This window comes from Octopus sinensis, linkage group LG17 (genome assembly GCF_006345805.1).
Source record: "Octopus sinensis linkage group LG17, ASM634580v1, whole genome shotgun sequence".
In the NCBI taxonomy this organism is placed as follows: domain Eukaryota; kingdom Metazoa; phylum Mollusca; class Cephalopoda; order Octopoda; family Octopodidae; genus Octopus; species Octopus sinensis.
The window spans coordinates 42,273,734-42,297,837 of record NC_043013.1 but is presented as its reverse complement, the minus strand read 5'-3'; the positions used below and the strand labels follow the sequence as shown (position 1 = coordinate 42,297,837).

At 37.9% G+C, this 24,104-nt stretch overlaps 1 protein-coding gene across 1 annotated transcript in view; it reads right to left on the bottom strand.

The window, feature by feature from the left end:
- Positions 1-5,796: 5,796 nt before the first annotated feature.
- The window catches only part of LOC115220895 (xylosyltransferase 2-like), a 319,961-nt gene continuing 301,653 nt past the window's right edge, over positions 5,797-24,104 (bottom strand). Inside the window, exons 6-12 of the mRNA XM_029791092.2 lie at positions 21,039-21,241; positions 19,780-19,860; positions 18,683-18,899; positions 15,719-15,895; positions 13,156-13,261; positions 11,100-11,437; positions 5,797-7,946 (exon numbers count right to left, since the gene is read on the bottom strand). Coding sequence (XP_029646952.1) covers positions 7,278-7,946; positions 11,100-11,437; positions 13,156-13,261; positions 15,719-15,895; positions 18,683-18,899; positions 19,780-19,860; positions 21,039-21,241 — 1,791 coding nt within the window. The 3' untranslated portion in view covers positions 5,797-7,277. The remainder of the gene's footprint in view (positions 7,947-11,099; positions 11,438-13,155; positions 13,262-15,718; positions 15,896-18,682; positions 18,900-19,779; positions 19,861-21,038; positions 21,242-24,104) is intronic.

The window sequence follows — 24,104 nt, the reverse complement described above, 5'->3', positions numbered from 1 at the left end:
TATCAAGTAAGAGCTGGAAAAATTACATCAAAAAATCACATAAGATATACCGTCCATAATATAAATAATATTGCATTAATAGATAAATATACAAGGTATGATCTATTAATACAATATTATTTATCTTACTTTACAATCACTCTTATTAAATCTCTAAAAACCCTTAAGGCTTTAGACATTTCCCTACCAAGAACACTTATTCGAAATTCAGTATACTGTATTCTCATTGAATATATTTGATTAACTATATATATATACGTTATATATACACACACATCTTTATTCATATTCTTCCATTTATTCTTTTATTTGTTTGTCAGTAAGCTGCGACCACGCTGGGGCACCACTTTGAAAGGTTTTGCCAGTAAATTTATATATTTTAAGTTTGGTACTTAGTCTACTAGACTCTTTTTGGTGTATTACTACACATATACACAATATATAGCATAATTGTGTGTGTCTGTGTGTAGACTGAAATCTCACAGTTCAAATGAACTTCATCTTTTCCTTTGTAACATTAAACTTAATTGTGGATCATTGCAATATCAGTAAACACGCTTTAAAAAATTCCTGTCTGTGTTTCTTGTGAACTTGCTTTAGAGCTGCTATTGAAAGATTTTTAACATTAAACACACCCATACAAAGACACTTATTCAGTCATAGAGCAACACACACACATTTAAAAGGGGGTTTCTGGCTTTGGATAAAAGAAAATACAAGAGGGAAAATAAATAATGATTTCAATGAACATATTCCCCTTTCAGATTCACACACTTATTACAGTAGTCCTTCAGTTTTTCTAAACCATGTAAAAGAACTCAGAAGGTTGGGCCTCTAACCAGGCCTTTTGTGATACCCTTCAACTCAGGAACTTTCCAGTGACCTCTTGTAGTCTCAAACACATACAAAGTGAACATAAGTTAGCCATTCTTTCTTACAACGGGCAGCTCTATTCTTGCTATATAAACTAAAAGTTGTTTTTCCTGAATATTATCTGTCCTGGCCCCACCACATCTGATTCATTGAGGAGGTACTTGACAGAGAGATTAAATTACAGGCATTTATCTTAACTAACAAGGCCTATCAGTTGCCAATACAAACCCTCATCAGCCCTCTCACATTCTATTGTGTTACTTTTAAGTGTGCATAGTGGTTTGATGTGTGTGTGGGGGTTGGATGTGCATGCGCGTATATAGATGGATGTATGTCTTTCTCTTTCTCTCCCTATATATATATATATATATATATATATACACACACACATACCCAGAAGCATGCTAATAGCTTAGGAGTGAAATTTAGGATTTCTCGGGTTTTCTGTGAATCGATTTTGATAAAACATTTCCCAGCTGGTCTGCACACTAATGGCATCACCATTGTTATGTTTTCCTTATTCGGTGTAACATCCTTTCTTTATTTCAGATTCAACAGTTTTTGGGTGAACCATGTTAATAGCGTCTCTCCTCTCTAAGAACAATGAGACATGGAAAAGGCCTTAACGATGAAGAAAAATCTGTCATCGACAAGGAAAGTGCTAAAGGCACCTCTTTACATGTCCTTGCGGAGAAGTTAGGTTGTCATGTGGACACGGTTAGATGATTCCCGAAGGACCTGTCGTCAAGGAAGAAATGATCCGATAGAGGGACCTCCATAGATGTGACAGCTAGGGACTTAAGGAACATTGGCCGAAAGTTATGTGGGAAACCTGAAAAAACAAGCAAAGCCATTTTCACCACCTCTGGACTTCCTCATGTATTGAAAACCACCAGAAATCATGTCCTTGGAACCATGGCTTATGTGTGAGGACTCATGAAACTTTAATGCCCCGTCACAGAAGTTTGAGGTTTCAATAGGACCAAAAGTACTTGACGTTAGACATAAGTTGTATTCTGTTCACTGGCAAAACCAGGGCGACCCTTGATGGACCTGACAGTTGGGAAAATGGTTGGGTTTATTTTAGAGATGAGCATCACCAACGTTTACGACATCAACAACAGGGTGGAAGAGCCATGTTGTGGGCTGGTGTCATTGGGGACAGACTTGTTGGTCCAGTCAAGGTGCCTGAAGGGGTTAAAGCGACTGCAGCTACTCACTGCAATCTCTTGAAGGAGATCTTGGTTCTCTGGCAAGATGACATACCATGCATGGCTACGAGATTCCTTAGAATCTCATACTCATGCATGACAACACTCCTACCCCCACTCTGCTAGGACCACCCAAACATTACTAGGGTCTTACGGCATACAAGGTGAAAAGTTGATGGTGAGGCCGTCAGCATCTCCAGATTTCAACCCTATTGAAAATCTTTGGTCCACATTAAACAAGATGTTTATGCCTATGGATGTTAATTTACGTCAAAAGATATCTTATGGGTGACCATCAAAGCTGCAGCAGAGGCAATCCAACTTGATACTATTAAGAAACTGACAGATTCTATGACTAATAGGGTTTTTGAAATTATCCGTCGAAATGGCGCTCATGTGGCTAAATAATTCATAATGTGAATGTTATAATATTATTATGCTTTTCTATTAAATATATACTCAGTGTATGCTTAATATGTATCGCTGCCCTTCATTTTCTGAAAAACAAATATCTAGATTAGCTATTTTCATTCAAAAGCTGTTAGCGTGGTTCGCCCAAAAACTGAAGAATTTGAAATAAAGGACGTTACACCAAATAATGAAAACATAACAATGGTGTTGCCATTAGTGTGCAGACCAGCTGGGAAATGTTTTATCAAAATCAGTTCACGGAAAACTGAGAAATCCTAAATTTCACTTCGAAGCTATTAGCATGGTTCTGGGTGTGTGTGTGTATATATATACATATATATATAAATATATACATGCGTGTGTAGCAAGAGGAAGGCCATGTGGCAGAAAATACAATACTTCAATAGTGTTTTTGTCTATCCATGTTAGCATGGAAAGAATAGATGAATGAACGATGTGTTTTATACACACATAAATATGTATATACATACACACACACATATATATATATACACACACACACATATATATATAATGTATGTATCATTGGTGGTTATCAAGCTGCTTCTTTTACACTAAAAGACAACAAAAACAATGTTAATGAGAGAATATTAACAAAAGAAAAAAAGGAGAAAAACAAACAATAAAAACAACAGGATGAATAACAAATCGGTGGTAGAGGTGGGAGGAGGGTCTGCAAGGGTGGGAGGAGTTACTCGGCTAGAGAGGTGTTAGTATTTTTTTTTTCAGCAGATCAATGGGTGATGAGGGGAGGAGGAGGGGTGTTGAAGGCAGAGGTTTGATTGTGGTGTGTGTGTGTGTGTGTGTGTGAGTGTGTGTGTGGGGAGAAAACACAACCTCAGTCTGGATTAATCAGACACATGCAAGCATACACACGCATGCACACACACTTTCAGGCATATGAGGCATACACAAATACATGCACACACAATTCAATGAAATATATATATATATATATATATATATATATACACACACATGCATCTACATATATTTACATCATGTCTATGATGTGTGTATATATATATACATATGTATATATATGACATACATATATGAATAAGTATATGTATATATATATATATATATATGACATACATATATGAATGAGTATATGTGTATATATATATATATATGACATACATATATGAATGAGTATATGTGTATATATATATATATATAAACATTTGTGTGTATATATATATATATATATATATATAGACATATATATAGACATATATATATATAGACATATTATATATATAGACATATATATATATAGACATATATATATATAGACATATATATATATATAGACATATATATATATATAGACATATATATATATATAGACATATATATATATAGACATATATATATATATATAGACATATATATATATATATAGACACATATATAATATATATATAGACACATATATATATATATATATATAGACATATATATATATATATAGACATATATATATATATATAGACACATATATATATATATAGACACATATATATATATAGACACATATATATATATATATAGACACATATATATATATAGACACATATATATATATATATATAGACACATATATATATATATATATAGACACATATATATATATATATATAGACACATATATATATATAGACACATATATATATATATAGACACATATATATATATATAGACATATTACTATTTGTGTGTGCATATACATATTCTCACATACATATACTCATACATATGGATACAAAAGGCTCACACACATACACACACACAGGTATACACAACACACTCACACACACACACATACTGTGAAAAAAAAAATTCATAAAAGCATATACAAGTTGGTATAAAAATAACAAAATTTGAGTGAATTCTTTCCCTCAAATGACTTAGAACGGCAGATTGAGTGAAGAAGTCCTTATTACTTGGTCTTGGAGTGCCACTTGCCTTTTGTGTTCAAGTGGGGATAGCAACGTTAAGGATATTGAGGGTTCTTTTTTTTTTATTTTTGGTTGTTTGCTTTGGGACAGCGCTGTTTTTTTTTCTTTTCTTTTTCTGTCTTCTCTCTTTCAACGGGCTACGATTGATTAAAATGATATTGATTGAAATCATATTTTGGGTAATCAATTAAATAACATCAATAGTAACGGGTTAAATACTTCACAGGAACATGTGGAAACATGTGGCTATATATATGTGTGTGTGTGTCTATGTTTATATATGTGTGTATGTATGTATGAATGCAAGAATATATATATATATATATATACATATACACACACACGTACAAATATATACATATACACACACACACACACTTGGTTTTTGTATTTGGTTTGCAAGATTCTTGATTTGAGTTTGTGTGTTGAAACACATCTTGTCTTGGGAGGGTCATTATGCCAATAATAACAAACGCATGCACTGGTTCAATATCTCTTCTTTGTCAGCAAGTGGGTTAATCAAATAAATAATTGATCATTTGTTTAAGCAACATATTAAACAAACGATTGATTAATTACTTTGATATCTCACCAATTGACTAACAACGAAGAAGTGATATTGAGCCTGTCTGTGCATGTGTTTATTATTATTTGTATAACAACCTTCCCAATACACAAGATATAAGTTCACACACACACACACACACACAAACAGACAAAAAAGAGATGGGCAAGATACATACACAGATGGTATGTATGGTAAGGAATGGCACTAAAACCACTCAACTCCAATCTTGTGTCAGAATTTACTGATCTGGACTCCAAAAGTGATAAACTGTTCAGTCCAGTGGTTCCATTCCTGAATAACCTCAGCAATCCGTGGGTCAAGCACACTAGCTCTTTCTTACTAATCATGTGACCAGATTTTCTTTACATAAACAAGTTAGATATTTTGGTTTTTACCATTTTCTGTAATACTTAGGAACCACCCTGTCTTGCCTTCATGTATGTGTATATATACACACACACACATTTACATAGATGTATATAGACACACACACACACACACTATACAGATGCATACATATGGATGGATGTATAACTATATATATTCAAGTATACACAGTCAACTCTGCTCCGATGCTTTTTAACCCTTTAGCATTTAAACCGGCCATATCCGGCCAAAAGTATTCTGCCTGTTTTATGTTCAAACTGGCCAGATCTGGTCTCTCACACCAACCCTACAATATCGTTTTAAAAATTAACAGCTACCTCATCAAAATCTCATAGCTCCAAGATAATGCATGATTAGTTCAAAACAATGTGGATAAAAAAGGATTAATTTGGGCAGAATAATGCAAACACTAAAGGGTTAAAGACATGGCTGTAAAAGCAAGGACATTTAGCTGCTCTTTCTAGCAGAGCAAATAAGTAACCTCATAGGAGCTACATTAAAGTACCTTGTTTTGGAGCCATGTTTTATTTATAGTCAGCTACCTTTAGTTGATGTCACCCTTTTAATGGTGAAGTTACACAGACTGAGATCAGCTGAGTTCAAGTACTGTGATGGAAAGAGAAGGGTAGCAAAATGGACACAGCAGCTCCTTCTGTCAACATGGAGGAGCAACCTCTTGTCAGGTGAACAGATCAAGAGCAAAAAGTTGAAGAGCCTTGATTTGGATGGTGGGCATAACATACTGACTGTTAGGTAGGTTTGAACTCAAAACTACAAGTATGGCAAGATGTTTGGATCAAATGCTAACCCTAGGTTTAATGTAATGTTATGCTCATGTAACTGGACATTTCTAGTTTGTCCTTACACATACATACACACAAATGAGGATATAAAACACATACACACATATAGAAAATATATATATACATGATATGACGGGATTAAACTTACCAGCATGTGCTTTTAGTAAAATATATGTATTTACCTTCACAATATGTACTTTCCAAAAGGCCTGTACTCATAAGAATCCCTTACATATCTATTCCTTCTAATACTGTCTAGGGCTTCTATTAATTATATACAGACACACACACACATATACATAAAAATGTATATAGCTACATATATAAACATACATATCATATACATAAATACACACACACACACATATATATATATATATATATATATAGACACACATACATATGCTACATATATGGTAATATAAATATATCAGTTATATTTATGCCTTTTGTTGTGTGTGCATGTAGAGCACCAAAACTGCACTGACACATGTGCAGATACATGCACACACACGCACACACCACTACTGAATAGCCATTGGGTATTTCCAGTAAAACTGACAGTCTAGGTGATTTAGTTTTCTTTTTGCAACAATTTTTTTTTGTAAGTAATTTTGGTAGATGACACAAAAAAAAAAAAGACATGAAATGGTATTTTTCAATCTGCACCCACACCATACTCCAAAATATGATTTCATAATTAGCATTTTTCATCATTAATATTTGCATTTTTTTTTAGTAATTTCAAATTTGCATTTGTCCACTTTTGGTTGTAATTTGCATCATTCCTTTAAAAAAAAAAAATGGAAAAACACAGAATGAATTACAAAAAAAAAAAAAAAAAAAAAAAAAAAACTAGGATGGCACAGTTGAGATTCAAATATTGAATCATTATAGATCCCAATTCTGGGAACATGATATTCCCCTTTCCTCTGCTGCCACTGTTGGTTCTATTTTTAGTTTGTCCCATACAGTGACTGAGGTCCATCGAGGAGGAGAGAGGTACCATGTCCCAGAACTATCCTCACAATAATGAAAGCTACCGAAGGTATCCTGTATTTTCATCGACCAGTGTAATTGTTGACTTTGTATCTGTTGACATGGAGCTCCAGGTGGAGTGTTCACATTTCTCGAGTACCCCACATAAAGGTACTGTCTCCTTGTGTGCACAGAAGTTCTGAAGCTGCCAAAATTCTGCAGTTAATGTGTCGATCCACCTCTCAAGATCTTTTCCAACCTTGCGACCATTGATGGTCGCCCGGTTTTCGGCTTCGGTGATGTTCTCGATTTTTAGTGGTTTCCGAAAATCTGAGAAGTCGAAGTCTTTTTCGAGGTAATGTCCTTTGGGTCCGTTGTGAGTTGCATAGATCTCGGGGGCAAGGATGGGTCTCTCTTGGTAAAAACTCAATGGGAGAATCAGAAACTTCACTTCAGCAAATGTCTCCCATTCATGGAAAACTTTTATAGTCCAGACACCTGGGCGCAAAGGCTTTTTAAATTGGGGTTTGTGTGCGCCAATATGTACACCAGATGGTATTTTCATATCAAAGGATGCTGCAACAGTATTACTAGGGTCAATCCAGGCAACTGAGACAGCTACCTCGTTGCCATTACCCCATGAATGACGTAAGGCAATGTTGCTGTAAGGTCCCATCAGCTGACCATAATTCCTGAAAATCAGTTCTTTCGGGTCAAAATCAGTGCCAACCTGGAATATAGAAGGAAAAACATTGTCAATAACAAGAACAAGAAGGAAGAAAAAACACTAAGAAAATGCGATGGAAGAGAGTCAAAATAATTTGCAAAAACAAACATCACTGAAAGTCCCCAGGATATTACAGTTTAGAGTCCTAGGATTCATATAGCTGGTTACCTGGTGTGTAAGTGGAGGCATGTGGTTTAGTGATTAGGGTGTTGGACTCGTGGTCGTAAGATTGTGGTTTTGATTCCTGGGCTGGGCAACGCATTGTGTTCTTGAGGAAAACACTTCATTTCACAATGCTCCAGTCTACTCAGCTGGCAAAAGTGAGTAAACCCTGTGAAAGACTGGTGTCCTGTCCAGGTGGGGAATTTATATATGCCGTTGAAACCAGGGAAACTAGCCCTTATGAGTCGGCATGACTTGATAAGGTAACTTTACCTTACTTTACATGGCGCATTAGTGATCGAGATCACAATATTGTCTCTGAATATGATACCAATCCATTGCAGGGTTACTCATTTATAGCTGACCACACTGGAGCAATAGGAAATTAAATCTTTTACTACAGGACACAAATGCACTGCTTGGTCTAGAAATTGAAATCGCAGTCAAGTGACTATGAGTAGAATGCTCTAACCACTGGGCAAAGTGCCTTCACAAATATCAGCAATAAAAAACAGAAGAGTTCTGAATAAAGACAGTAAAGATGTTTGTTTTTTTAGCATCTGCCTTAATGAATATTCAGTGTTATGGAAGATACAGCAATCTAGTGGATGAGATATTTTCAATATCTTAGTTTAGAAATAAAGGTTACTGGTTCGAATCCAATCTAAAACTGGAATAAGCCTCTTAATGCTTCCTGGAGGTGGAGGCATGTGGCTTAGTGGTTAGGGTGTCGGCATCATGATCGTAAGATTGTGGTTTCGATTCCTGGACTGGGCGAGGCGTTGTGTTCTTGAGTAAAACACTTCATTTCACGTTGCGCCAGTCCACTCAGCTGGCAAAAATGAGTAACGCTGCGATGGACTGGCGTCCTGTCCAGCTAGGGAAACATACGCCATTGAAACTGGGAAACCGGGCCCATGAGCCTGGCTAGACTTTAAAAGGGCACGTTTATTTATTTTCATGCTTGCTGGAGAGCAAATGTATTGAAATGTAGTAGCAGTAGTAGCAGTATGGAGCATGAGGTGTAACAACATGTCGCTGCATCTATCATTTGTTGGTGATACCCTACTCCTGGTGGCTGGAAGGAGGCCAGGAGTCATTGAAATGTGGCATTGATATGGATATCATAAGTGTAGACTCTCAACTCTGGAAACTTGGGATTTTAATGAATGCCAGTTCATTCTGGACATTTAATCTTTAATGCTAGACTAGGTTGAAGACAAGCGAGAGATGTCAACTTTTTCAACACTCTAGGCTGTTTACTCACTTTGGTCAACCCTATACGGTGACAATCTTGTTCTATATTTAAGGGATCAGGAATTATGTGCATTATTTACATTTGATGGATATTTGTCCTGATGAAGGTTGGAGGGTATATCAGCCAAAACGTGTTAACAAACAAGATGAGGACAAATATCCGTCAAATGTAAATAAGTGACAATCTTTTTCAATTTTTTTTTTTTCTGCAACATTCTTTCGGCCATCGTCTTCATTACACCATCTGTTTAGCTCTCTCTTCAGAGTTTTTCTTGCCACCACTAATTAACAATAAATCTTATAGTTTTATGATTGCTGAGTAAATCTGTTACTGGGCAATATTTGAAATACTTCCTGCCAAATCGTGACAGGTCATAAGACCATATGAGTCTCTCAACTAAATCCCCACCCATTCTTATCTCTTATTCTTCTTTGTTCCAGGAGTGACCTCACATGCTCTCATTATTTACAAAGTTTTCATATTTTTAACAGGATTCAGAAGTTTTGTGCAAGTTATTAGCATCCCTAGCAATCACCTAGTTTGCTTGTTATGTAATACCTGCCTCTAAAAGTAAGTTACCTTTATAAGTTGTGCTGACTCATAAGGGCCGGTTTCCCAGTTTTCCATGGCATATGAATTCACCCGGATGGGATGTTGGTCCATCGTAGGATGACTCACTTTTGCCAGGTTAGTGGACTGGAGTAACATGAAATGAAGTATTTTACTCAAAAACACAATGGATCACCCAGTCCAGGAATTGAAACCCTAATCTTACAATTATGAATCCAACACCCAAACTACTAAGCCACTCACCGCCACACTGGCCTCTAAGGGTACCAGCTGATGGGTTTTGCAAACTTACCAAAATTGCAGTCCCACCCCTGCTCCCATTCACCCTCTTGTATCTTAAGTGTATGTCCTGACACCTCATTACTACTGTCTTTGCTTTTCCTGCTATGGTAGCCATGTATCTCCTCTACTGCAACACACCTGTTCCCTATTCCGCTATCATACCCTTGTCTCTCATCACCTGACACAAAGCCACCTCCCTCAAGTTGAAGTCATTCTGACACTTCAAATGGAATTGCAACACTGGACTTGAGTTGGGGGGAAACCAAAACCACAACAACATGGAGGGATAAGTAGAGATGGATGGTGAGGGGTGAGGTTGATTGGATGAATGTATGGAGTAATGGATGGCCAGCTGGATAGATGGATGAATGGACAAATGAATGGACTGATTGATGTAGGAGAGACGAATGGATTAATGGCTAGAGAGATTGATGAATGGAGCGTCCAAGGGATGGATTGATAGATGGCTGGACTGATGGATGGATGGATTGAATGGGGGATTGACTGATGGATGGAACGAAGGATGGATTGATTGATGGTAGGAGAGATGAATAGATTAACAGCTGGAGAGATTTGATAGATGAATGGATGGGTGGTTGAACTGATGAATGGATAGTTGGACTGATGGATGGATAGATTGAATGGTGGATTGACTGATGGATGGCTGGATAGAGACATGGATTGATTAATGGATTGACTGATAGATGGATGGACTGGTGGAGGGGTTGGCTGATTAATGGACTGACTGATGAATGGATGGACTGATGACTGACTGGACTTAGGGATAGCTGGATGGACTGGTATGCTGTTGTACCAATGAAAAGGCAAAATGTACAGATGTGTAAAACAAACCCCAAATACCAAGAAACAGCTGTGGTCCTTACCTCGAGACCTTGCAGACGGTCCACTGAGTTGCCTGTGTTGTACATCATGTAGAAGGTCTTGGGATGCAGCTGTGTCTCCAGGGTATAGACTTTACCTGAACTCATCTGCTCAGCAGTGAACTTCACTAGCAGGCCATGGAAATGGTCCGTTTCAAAAAACATGTTTACTTCAAGCAGTTCAATGAAGCGTAACCGACAACGCCTGTTTGAGTCGGTGAGGTGCCGCAAGGAGAGACGGATGAATGAGTGAAAGAATGTGCGGTAGGCATCGTCAACTTTGGTATTTCTGTCGAGATGATGGAACTCATTCTGCCAGTAGCTGTTGAAACCAGGGAAAGCTGGAAATATATATAAAAAAACAAACAATTATTTCCTGATAATAACATAGAGGTAATGTTGGTGGCAGAGATGAGGAAATACAATCTCAGACTATGCTGGCATTTCAATACAACATCTGAAGCAGTGTATTTTTATTTCTTTAATGGGTTAGTCATAAGATGGACAATGAGCAAAGCCTTGTACAGGGACTCTAACACTAGTGAGAGAAGGCTTGTCTATGTTCGTATCTTTCCTTTAGGCTTTTATCAGAATCTCACTAGTTTCGGACAACAAATGAAGAATATGCCAGTCATTATCATCATCATCGTTTAACGTCCGCTTTCCATGCTAGCATGGGTTGGACGATTTGACTGAGGACTGGTGAACCAGATGGCTGCATCAGGCTCCAATCTTGATCTGGCAGAGTTTCTACAGCTGGATGCCTTTCCTAATGCCAACCACTCTGAGAGTGTAGTGGGTGCTTTTACGTGCCACCGGCATGAGGGCCAGTCTGGTGGTACTGGCAATGGCCATACCCAAATGGTGTTTTTTTTACATGCCACCCGTACACTGGCACAAGTGCCAGTAAGGCGATGCTGGTAACGATCACACTCGAATGGTGCTTTTTATGTGCCACTGGCACGAATGCCAGAAAGCCACTCTGGCAATGATCACACTCGGATGGTGCTCTTAGTGCTCCACTAGCACGGATGCCAGTCATTGAATTTGATTTTGATTTCACTTGCCTCAACAGGTCTTCGCAAGCAGTGTCCAATGAAGGGACGGTATGCATAAGTGGGCTGGTTACACCCCTGGCATAGGCCACAAGGTTATGGTCTCATTTGTTACATAAAAAGCTCCTGTGCTGGTGCCATTTAGAAAAGCATCCGTGCTGATGTCATGTAAAAAGCACCTGTGCCAGCACCATGTAAAAGCACCCAACACACTCTGTAAAGGGGTTGGCCTTAGGAAGGGCATCCAGTTGTAAAAACTATACCAAAACAGATAATTGGGGCTTGGTGCATCCCTCCAGCTTTCAAGCTCCTGTCAAACCACCCAGCCCATGCCAGCATGGGAAACAGCCATTAAAAGATGACAATGAAGAAGTGTGTGTATCTTCTTATCTTGACATTATATGATGATACAGCAGAAGACTCTTGCCCAGGGTGCAATGCAGTAGGACTGAACCCAAGACTATATGGTTGAGAAACAAAATCCCTAACTACCCAGTCATGACTGTGTCTACTTGCACAGCCACAGCTATTTACATAAATCTACACACATATATATATATAAAAAATAAAGGGCAAAATGAATTAATAATTAATAATTTTACCAAGTAGTTCAGTATGTTAAAGAACCATTAGTGGTAAACTTAAACAAAAATTTTTATAATTATGAGTATAATTATAATTAGGGTTCAGCAAAAATTTGCTTCATCACATACCGAAATTTAGAAATAGCAGTTAAAAACTAACTATTTCTCTACCATAAGAAAATCTGGAAGAACCAAATTTTTGCTGAACCCTAATTATAATTATACTCATAATTATGAAAATTTTTGTTTATTTATATATATATAATGTTTGTCTGACTTTATCTCTCCATCTGTTGATCCATCATTATATATGAAATAACCATATCTATCTAGCTGTTTCATTGTATGCATGTCTCACCAATCATGTTGTAATACCCACCCTCAAATACCCAACTGGCCACACCCCCACCTTTCACATACCTTGGTTACTGTATCCAAATAGATACGTGTCCACACTGTTGATTATGTCCTGGTTAACCACTGGTTCAAACTTCCGAGCAAAGAAAATTGGTTTTTCATCCATGTTCTGCAATATTAAAACAAAAGAATTGTAAAAATGCTCAATTCAGCAACTAGACAGACCCCCTTTTAATATGCTTAACCTTAACAACATGTGTCTCATCACCGAAAAGGTAATTTTTTCCACGCTGTTGATATTGTTTTTGTGTCTCTCTGTTTGTCTCAAAGCCGTAGGGCGCCTATGTCATCCATGTTTTTAACCGTTACTGTCCCCAAAAAAGATTTTTCGTTTCATGTTCGTCTCTGTTGCGTTTCATTCTTTCCTTCTGTGGCTGGCTGATTCAGAGCGGATCTCAGAATTAAACAGCCGAAATCTGCGATGAGGGATCAGTTTCTGACTGAAGAATGAAGGCTTTGAATGACCCGTTTGTCTTTTTGTTCGTCCCTTCGTGTATTTCACGTTATTTATTTATATAAAGGTCTATTATATATATATATATATATATATGAAATTTTGAATTTAGTTCATGGACCCCCAGTACTACCTTTGTGGAACACCAGGGGTCCGTGGACCACAGGTGTAGATGTTCCCTACCACAGTATACTGATAGATCTTCATTTGTGTAGGTAAACAGCTGTATGTGCTTAGATCTGTTCAAAAAGGGCGACCGCACATCACCTGTCAACTATCGCCCAGTCAGTCTCACTAGCTGTATTGCAAAACTGATGGAATCGTGTGTCAGAGAAACACTCTGGAACTTCTGGAGCTCTCACAGTCTCATCCGACCCTCACAATATGGATTTGTCCCTAACTCCAGCTGCAGTGACCAGCTTGTCGAGTTCTTTGAGGACATTACTCAGATTACTGACAGTGGCTCATGGGTGGATGTTGTCTACCTTGACTTTGCTAAGGCTTTCAACTCTGTGCCACACAAAAGGCTTATGGTGAAACTCTCTGCAATGGGTGTGGGGGATGACCTTTTTAACTGGTTGAAATCCTTCATCCTCAGCCGAAAGGAGGTTGTCACAGTTCTAGGACAGCACTCTACACCATATGAGATGTCATCGGGTGTACCACAGGGATCTGTCCTTGGTCCCCTCTTGTTTGTGGCATACATTAACGACATAGATGCCAATTTAAAGAATGCCACAGTATTGAAATATGCAGACGACATCAAGCTGTACCTTGAAATCAAGAGGACAGATCCTGATGTCTACAACTCTTCCTTCAATCAGACCTAGACACAATGCAGCAATGGATCACAGACTGGCAACTGAAACTGGCTGTGGACAAGTGTACCACCATGCATTTTGGGAGAAAAAACCCTGCGTTCACATACTCCCTCCACAACACTGATATCAAGAAATCCTCTTGCGAGCGTGACCTAGGCATCACTGTCAGCAGTGATTTGCGTTGGACAAAGCATATCTCTAAGATTGTCAGGAAGGCCGAGGGTGTCTTGGCATCACTCAGCAGGTCTTTTGTTAGCCGCTCTCCAGCCATCTATTTAAAACTGTATACAGCTATGGTACGACCACACTTGGAATTTGCATCATCAGTTTGGAACCCCTATCTTGCACAGAACATTGACCTCCTGGAATCTGTCCAGAGACGTGCAACCAAACGCATACCCTCCATCAGACACCTACCATATTCTGAGCGCCTTGTTTCCCTGGGCATGGATTCACTGAAGCTCCGGCGTCTGGCGACGGACTTGGTAAACACCCACAAAGTTATCAACCACCTCACCAACAACAACACTGAACACCTTTTTGGTCTCCATGTGTCTAACACACGTGGACATGCCTACAAAGTCAGAAAACAATACAGCTCTCATGACTTTCGGAAACATTTTTTCACGCTCAGAGTTGCTGAAGCATGGAATAAACTGCCTGCGTCAGTTGTTGACTGCCATGACACTGCATCTTTTAAGGCCCTCATGCTTTCCGAAATCCGCCGAAACTACACCTGATTATATATACACTTTAGATGAGTTGTAGTGCACCTGAGCACTGTACACAATTATTATTATTATTATTATTATTATCATTGTTTACAGATTTTAATCTCATTCCAGTCTGAAAATGTTGTGTGGGGAATGCAAAGTGGAAGATAGGACAAGTTGTGTTGGGTATGGTGTAGTAAATAGGACATTGAATAGGGGGGGTGTAGTATGGTAGTTAAGACTTTATAAATGAGGTGCAAACGTGTATATTTTATTGTGTGTGTGTGTGTGTGTGTATGCATTTGTGTGTCTGTCTACATGTGTGTGTTGGTGTGTGTATGTAGCAGATGTTTTGGTGGAAGGATAAATCCCCAGTGAACTACACAAAATATCTGCACACACACACACATATAGACACAGATGCACACACACACAGTTGCACAAACACAGAGATGCAGGCACACACACACACACACAACAGTCTTTTATATATATATATATATATATATATATATATATATATATATATAATATATATATATATATATATATATATATATATATAAAATCATGCTTACCATCAGCCGATGTAGATCTGCAGATTTAAAGACATTTGGTGAACAGCCACACCAATCCACGATGTGTTTATACTGACATTTACAGCCAAGCTTCCGGCGCCAGTTGGTGATTCTAAGGTTGTTGTCAACAAACATTCCACAGAACTTACTGTTCTGTAATACTGTGTGGAAAAATGACTGAAACGGAAACAAACAGACAAAAGGTTAATGCCAAAGTCCAAGATTCTAGCGAATAGTTTTTGTTATCATTTCTGTGCACCTTTAATGTCTTTCAGGGCTGGTGTTAATAGTAGTTTCCAATGTAGGTAGGAATGGGTGGTGGAGGGGTGGATGCAATTATTTATATTGAACCAGTATATCACTGGTGTTCACAGTTTATCAACCCCTTGGAAGGATGAAATGTAAAATTGGTCCCCAAGCATAGACAGTTGCATAAAGAAATGCCGATTGCTTAAAGTGGCTGGAGCTTGTGGAAGAGGGAGACCCAGGAAGATATGGTATGAAGTCTTCATAATTGAAGGCTGATCTTAAGACATTGAGCCTTATGAAGAAGATGACTAAGGACTGAGATATGTGGCACATTGCTGTACTTGAGTGGACCTGTCCACCACTGCAGAATTGATACCAGTGCTAATGCCACATAAAAAGCACTGATGTGGGTGTCACATTAAAAGCACCCAGTACACTCTATGGAGTGGTTGGCATTAGGAAAGGCATCCAGCCATAGAAAATCCATTCCAGAACAGACAATGGAGCCTGGTGTGACCCCTGGCCTTACCAGCTCCAGTTAAACCATCCAACCCATGCCAGCATGGAAAACAGACGTTAAATGATTGATGATGATGAATGTAAAAAGATGTAACTCAATACCTGTAAGGCATTTCTGATCCCCAGTTTACCTATTCTACCAAATATTATTAATAATAATAATAATATAAAAAAAGCTTCATCTCTAAAATTGAGATTGATAATTGGAATAATATTAATTCTTTCTACTATAAGCACAAGGTCTGAAATTTTTGGGGAGGGGCTAATCAATTATATCAACCTCAGTAATCGACCCCAGAAGGATGAAAGTCAAGGTGACCTTGGTGGTACTTGAACTGATAATGTAATGAGTCAGAAGAAATGCTCATAAGCACTTTATCCATTGTGCTAATGATTCTGATAAATCACCATCAAAATAATAATAATAATAATAAGTGCCCTAATGCAATATCAGGAATGGCTCACCTGGCTTCTGATTTTAACTGATTGGAAGTGTTAAGTTGTACATGTTTTGTCTTGATGTAAAAGGTTGGCTACAGTAAATATTCAACTCAATATCACAGTTGAGAATGTCCCTTAGTGGTTGATATGTGCATCTCTGATCAGGGGCAGGAGTAGTGGGGAAAGCATCATAGCCAAGTATAGAGAGGGATTCTGTGGGGTTTGAATAATTCACCTCTGGAAATATGGGTTTCTTAAACATCCTTAAACAACCCTTATTCAGGGACCTTTTGAGCGGGGTGGGCTACTCAGCCTGAAGAAAATTCTAACTGGGCCCCATCTGCAAGGTCATGCGCTGTTTATCTAGAGTAGAGATCACCATGTCGCACACATATGGTTGTGATGCATGTGCCTGGTGCACCCTTATCAGATGGGTTGTCATGATGGGTATATTGGACTTAGCATATTTGCATCCCAGCATCACTTTGATGGTGTGTGTTGCTCTCTCGCTCAATAAGAACAACAATAAAAATAATAATAATAATAGTAATGGTTTCAAATTTTGCCACAAGGGCAGCAGTTTTTGGGGAGGGCATGAGTCAATTATATTGATCCCCAGTCTTCAACTGGTACTTATTTTATTGACCCCAGAAGGATGAAAGGCAAAGTCGACTTTGGTGGAATTTGAACTCAGAATGTAGCAACAGGTGAAATACTGCTAAGCAGTTTGTCCAGCACACTAACAATTCTGCTAGCTCACCACCTTAATAATAATAACAGTAATAATTATAATAGTTACAAATTTTGGCATACAGCCACTAATTTCGGGGCAGGGAAAAAGTCATTTACATTAACCCCAGTGTTGAACTGGTACTTATTTTATCGACTCTGAAAGGATGAAAGGCAAAGTTGACCTTGGCAGAGTTTGAACTCAGAATATACCAACGGGTGAAGTACCGCTAAGCATTTCACCCGGCATGTTAACGATTCTGCTTGCTCACTGCCTTAATAGTAATAATTATTGGGTTGTCTGGAAAGTTTGTGCCGAATTTTAAAAGAAAGAAAAAGGTCTTGCCATTACATTTTTAATCAACCAAATATGAACCATTTTGTTACACAATGCGTCTCCAGCTTTCCATTAACTTCCAAATACCCTCTTCCCAGAATTGAGGTGCTTTCATGGTAAAGAATTCATCAAGGTATCTTTTTACATCATCCAAGGAATTGAAATTTTTACCATTAAGACTATTCTGCAGAGACCTGAATAAGTGGAAATCCGAAGGAGCAATATCTGGTGAATATTGAGGGTGGGGTAACACATCCTAGCCGAGCTGCAGCAATTTTTGTCTGGTTCCCAAAGCATCAAGTGCCGAAAATGAACTTTCTTATCTTCCATTTTAAAGGGTTACAGAATTAACACAGGTTATAGGAACATAAACCTTTTTCCATGAAAAGATAGCTTAAACAGTGCTCTAAATGGAGGTGTAGTCAAATCCTATTTTATGGACTCAACCATGTTCTAAAAAAAGTTGAAAGGTAAGCTACTATAAATTGGCATGAGCTTTCCGGACAACCCAATAATAATAATAATAATAATAATAATAATAATAATAAAAATACTGAGAAGATGCAGAAGGAGGAGAGTATGATTCCTGGTACATTTAACTGTTGTTTCTAGTAGATCAATCATCCACAAAAAGAAAAAAATTCTTATAAAACTACTTCAGGGTCCCTGGAGCAGGAATGCTAACTTACCTCGGCAGGTAGAAGTGTAAATTCATAGACCCGTTTCAATCCCAGGACAAGTTTGTCTTCAGATTTAATGATATATTCACAGAAGTTCCGATGAATGCCGATCCAGTCGCTTCCTCCGTCAACCCGGATACCTTCTGGAATGTTCCGTGGTCCAACACGCCATAAGTGATTCTCGCATTCGAAGAACGTCTGGTCCAAACCTTGTTTTTGAATAAACCTGGAAGATTATGGTCAGAGAGGTGTGAGACTAGTTTTGTTGTAGTGATGGTAGTAGTGGAAGTGGTTGTGTTGATGGTGGTGGTTGTGATGGTGGTAGTAGTGGTTGTGATGATGGTGGCAGTGGGGTGGTGGTGATGATGGTTGTGATGTTGATGATGGTAGTAGTGGCTGTGATGATGGTAGCAGTGGGGTGGTGGTGGTGATGATGATTGTGATGGTAGTGGTGACGATGATAGTAGTAGTGGCTGTGATGATGGTAGTGGTAATAGTGGTTGTGATGTTGGCAGCCTTGGTAGTAGTGTTGGTGATGGTGGTGACAGTAGTAGTGTTGGTGATGGTGGTGACAGTAGTAGTGGTGGTGATGGTAGTTGTGGTTATGATATTGGTGGTGGTGGTAGTAGTAGTAGCAGTGGTGGTGATGGTAGTTGTGGTTGTGATGCTGGCGATGGTTGTAGCAGTGATAGTAGTAGTGGTGATTGTGGTCGGTGTTGGGTCAATAATGACAGCAATATTGGTGGAGTTAGAACACATATGGGCTTTAGTGTGGTAGACATAATATCCTTTCTAGAGTATAGTACGAGAATCAAGACATGTTGTATAGGCTGTTGTGCAGTAGTGTAATGTGGTAGTCACGACTGTGGGGTGCAGGTATAGCTATGTGGTTAAGAAGCTCACTTCCAAACAAAATGATTTTGGATTCAGTCCTATTGCATGGCACATCGAATCCGCATTTTCTACTCAGCTCAGGGCTGACTAAAGCCCAGGCCAATAGCAGCTTGGTTTTTATTGATGTGAGGTTTCATAAAAACAGCAGATACCTACCTGAGGAAGATCTCGATCATACAAAAACATAAATAATTAGAGGCAGGATTACTCACCTTGGTGTATCTCTGCCATGTGTTTTTAGAAAATTGTATGTTTTGTATTTGGTTAAAAAGGCCACAAGTTCTTCCAGTTTCCTAGATTAGGAAAAAAAAAAAAATATATATATATATATATATAGAAGAAACAAACACAGGTTAAAGAGGGGAAAATATAATACATAACATGTAAGTAGAGTTGATGAAATTATTGAAGGCAACGGAAAAAAAAAATAAAGAAGCTAGATGTGATATAAAATTATTTCCCTGTTCGAAAGTATAAGGACACAGATCATGTCTGTCGTATAGCCAGCTGGAGACGATGTCTAAATTACAGCAACATTAGTCCTGAACCAGGACTGCCATGTTATGCTGGCAAACAATCTTTACTACAAAGTACTGTTGCTGACTATCTCACGCTGTGAGATTTTAAAATAGTAATTTTCCTAATTTATAAATCAGTGACTAGTTGTCACTTTGCAAACTATATATTTTGAACGGGAATTTGGCAGCACAACCTCTAGCTGAACAATTATTCTGAGCTGATGAAAGAAAATAACCTAGAAATCGTGATACACAGATATTGTTTTGAGCTGAATAGGGGTGCTAGATTCCCTTGTTCGAAAATATAAAGACACAGATTGTGTCGTATAGCCAGCGGGTAGTGATGTCTACTGGGGTGAAATTACAGCAAGATTAGTCCTAAACCAGGACTGCCATGTTATGTTGGCAAACAACCTTTACTACAAAGTACTGTTACTGAATATCTCACATTATGAGATTTTAAAATAATAATTTTCTAAAATTATATAATTGGAATAACTGTAACAGAAATTTCAGTGTGGCAGACAATCTACTCAAAGTATATAAGCCAGCATCAAGAAGCTTAAGAGATGGGTATGTCCAACTCTGTTGCAGCTAGGTAGTTCTGTAGAATGTTACTGGCTAAGGGTGGAATTCCAATTGAGCCTCCCTTGGCACCAGGTGGTCTGGTAGAATGTCACTACACTGGCTAGGGTTGAAGTCCCAATAGATCCACCCCAATGTTCTTCTGGGTAGGTTTGTCCACATCAATATAGCAAGATTAGAAGCAGCAACTATTAGTCTCCCAATTTCTGTCTTAGAATGTCAGTCATGATAATGACAATGATGACGATGACAGTTATGATGTTGGTGATGAAGATGGTTATGACAATGATGATGATGATCGTTAAAGAAGTTACAAAAGAAAAGCTATTAAAAAAAGGCTAAACATTAAATGAAATGAAAAGACTAACTTGATAGGGTAATCTGATTCACTGAGATTCACGTAGTAGTCCCACTTCCAGTTGGTCTTTGCCAGTAACTCCGTCATTATGTTCAGGTGGGCCTGTAATAAACTAGCACCACCCCAGATCGTGGGTAACCGGTTGTGGGTAACATACATATTCGGGAACTTTTTGGCCAACTCCAACATCTCTCTCTGCAGAAATTCTTGACGCTGCGAAAATGTAACAGAATAAAATGGTTAAGACAAAGCAGAAGCGGGGTTTCTAGGAGACATACTGACAAACAGACAGACCCACAGACTTTTACGGATAAAACAGAGAGGCAAAAACATATATAATACATCCGCGTATGTGTACATATATACATATATACACACACACACACACACACACACACACACACACACACACATATATATATATATATATATCATCATTTAACATCTGTTTACCATGCTGGCATGAATCGGATGGTTTGATAGGAGCTGGTAAGGCCAGGGACCACACTAGGCTCCTTTATCAGTTTAGGCCCGGTTTCTATGACTGGATGCCCTTCCTAATGCCAACTGCTTAACAGAATGTACTGGATGCTTTTTTATGTGGGACCATTACCAACCTATGCCAGTATGGAAAACAGAAGTTAAAAGATGAGGATTATATATATATATATATTGCTATCTGTGTCATACTACATATGTATACACATTAGAAGGTATGATGCTGTGGAATTGTCTGAGATAAAATCTCTTTATAGACTTGTGTTAAAAACACAATATATTATAAATATAAGTTTTCACAATATATATTGACTACAGAAAATAATCTAATATTGGAGCATATAAACCCATGATGGAGAAAAAAAAAAGGTATTTGTGTATACACTGAAAACTTATAATTATATTTACAAAATTTTCAATCATCACTGATTTTTTTAACGCATCCAATATATTATATCAGAGCAAAATGAACATTTTTGCTGCAGTGACTTATGAGAACGATAGATGCGTTTCACCTTACTTGAGGCTTAAACAAAATTCATACTTTGATATATAGTCAAAAATGAACAAAACATATGCTGGTATTGTCGATAGCTGCTGGGCTGAATAAAAACTTAGTGTATGCAATTGAAACGGCATTAAATTAAAATTGCCATATGTGTATCATACTCAATGAACACACACCATTTGTAATATCACTGAATATTTTATTCACTGTTTTTCTATATCAAGATGCAAATTTCATTCAAGCAGGTGTTGAAAAGCTTCTAGAAAGGTGAAACCCTCCAAGGGTGGTACCCCAGCATGGCCACATCCAATGACTGGAATGAATAAAATAATTTTTTTTTGTGTCTGTTGTTCTAATGAGTCACTGCAATAATGATGTTCATCTTGCTCCAATATATATTATGATTTTAACAGAACAAGTCAGTGAAGAGGTTTTATCTCAGACAATTTCACAGCATCGTGCCACGTAATGGATGGATGGATACCCTTACTGTTGCTAACCCTTATCAGTTTTACAAGTAAAGGATCTTTGAAAGAGCAGAGCTAGCAAATAGTTGTGGGTAGGGAATGACAACAAACTTCATTTGTAGTTCAGAGTTTTTCCCATGTGAAACATGGAATGTAGACATTCACAAAGACATATACATGTGTACACACTAATTGCATAGAGATTCCATCAACTCATGTCCCTCATAAGACATCAGTTGGCCCAGGTTTACAATAGATGACACTTGCCCAAGGTGCTGAGCAGTGGAACTGAACCCTAAACCCTGTGGTTAAGAAGCAGGCTTCTTAGAAGTAATCCAAGAATAAGAGAATGTCTGTCTGCCTGCCTCTCTCTGTGTATATATATCATCATCATCCTCATCATCGTTTAATGTCTGTTTTCCATGCTAGCATGGGTTGGACGGTTCGACCAGGGTCTGGGAAGCCAGGAGGCTGCACCAGGCTCCAGTCTGATCTGGCAGTGTTTCTACAGCTGGATGCCCTTCCTAATGCCAACCACTCCATGAGTGTAGTGGGTGCCTTTTACGTGCCAGGGGATATATATATATATATATACTCACACACACACACACACACAAAAATTCTATAATTATAAGCATAATTATAATTAGGGTTCAGGAAAAATTGCTTCACCACATTCCGAAATTTAGAAATAGCAGTGAAATACTATTCCACTACCATAAGATATGTTATGGTAGTGGAATTGTATTTAACTGCTATTTCTAAATTTCAGTATGTGGTGAAGCAATTTTTACTGAAACCTAATCATAAGTATGCTTACAATTATAGAATTTTTGTATAAGGTTACTGATATTGGTTCTTTTAACATACCGAACTACTTGGTAAAATTATTAATTAATTTTACCCTTTATTATTATTGATTATATATATATATCTATCAGGTAATTAAGAATAAAATGTTTGATTTTCTTATGCACCAAGTTTGACAGTGATTAACTCTAATGTTTTATCCAGACAATTCTTTGTTTTATAACACTGAAGAGTTCTATCATTACTTTTCGAAATATAATTCATGGTGTCTCATTATATTGTGAGTTTTCTCTTGTAAATCAATTTTTGTGAACCCATGGATAGATAAAAAATTCGTGTTGTTTATGAATATGAGTTCTGTCATAGAACCAATGCATCCCAAACAGCTCGAAACAACGAGGTGTTTGGTGAAGATGTGGCAGATGAGCGCACTTTATGTTGATGGTTTGAGAAGTTCCACTCTGGTGACTTTAGTCTTAAAAATCAACCCCATGGTAGACCTGAGACCAAGGTGGATAATGCTGTGCTGGAAACTGTAGTGGAAGCAGATACATCTCAAACTATGTGTGAGTTAGCAGCAAGGTTTGATGTTTCAATTCCAACTGTAGTGGACCATCTGAAACAAATCAGCAAGGTAAAGAAGCAGGACAAGTGGGTACCACATGAACTCACTGACCATCAAATGACATGCTGTCTTGAAACTTGCTGTTCTTTACTGTCACGGCATAAAAGCAAACCATTTTTGAATCGTATGTGGGACCATTACTAACCTATGCCAGTATGGAAAACAGAA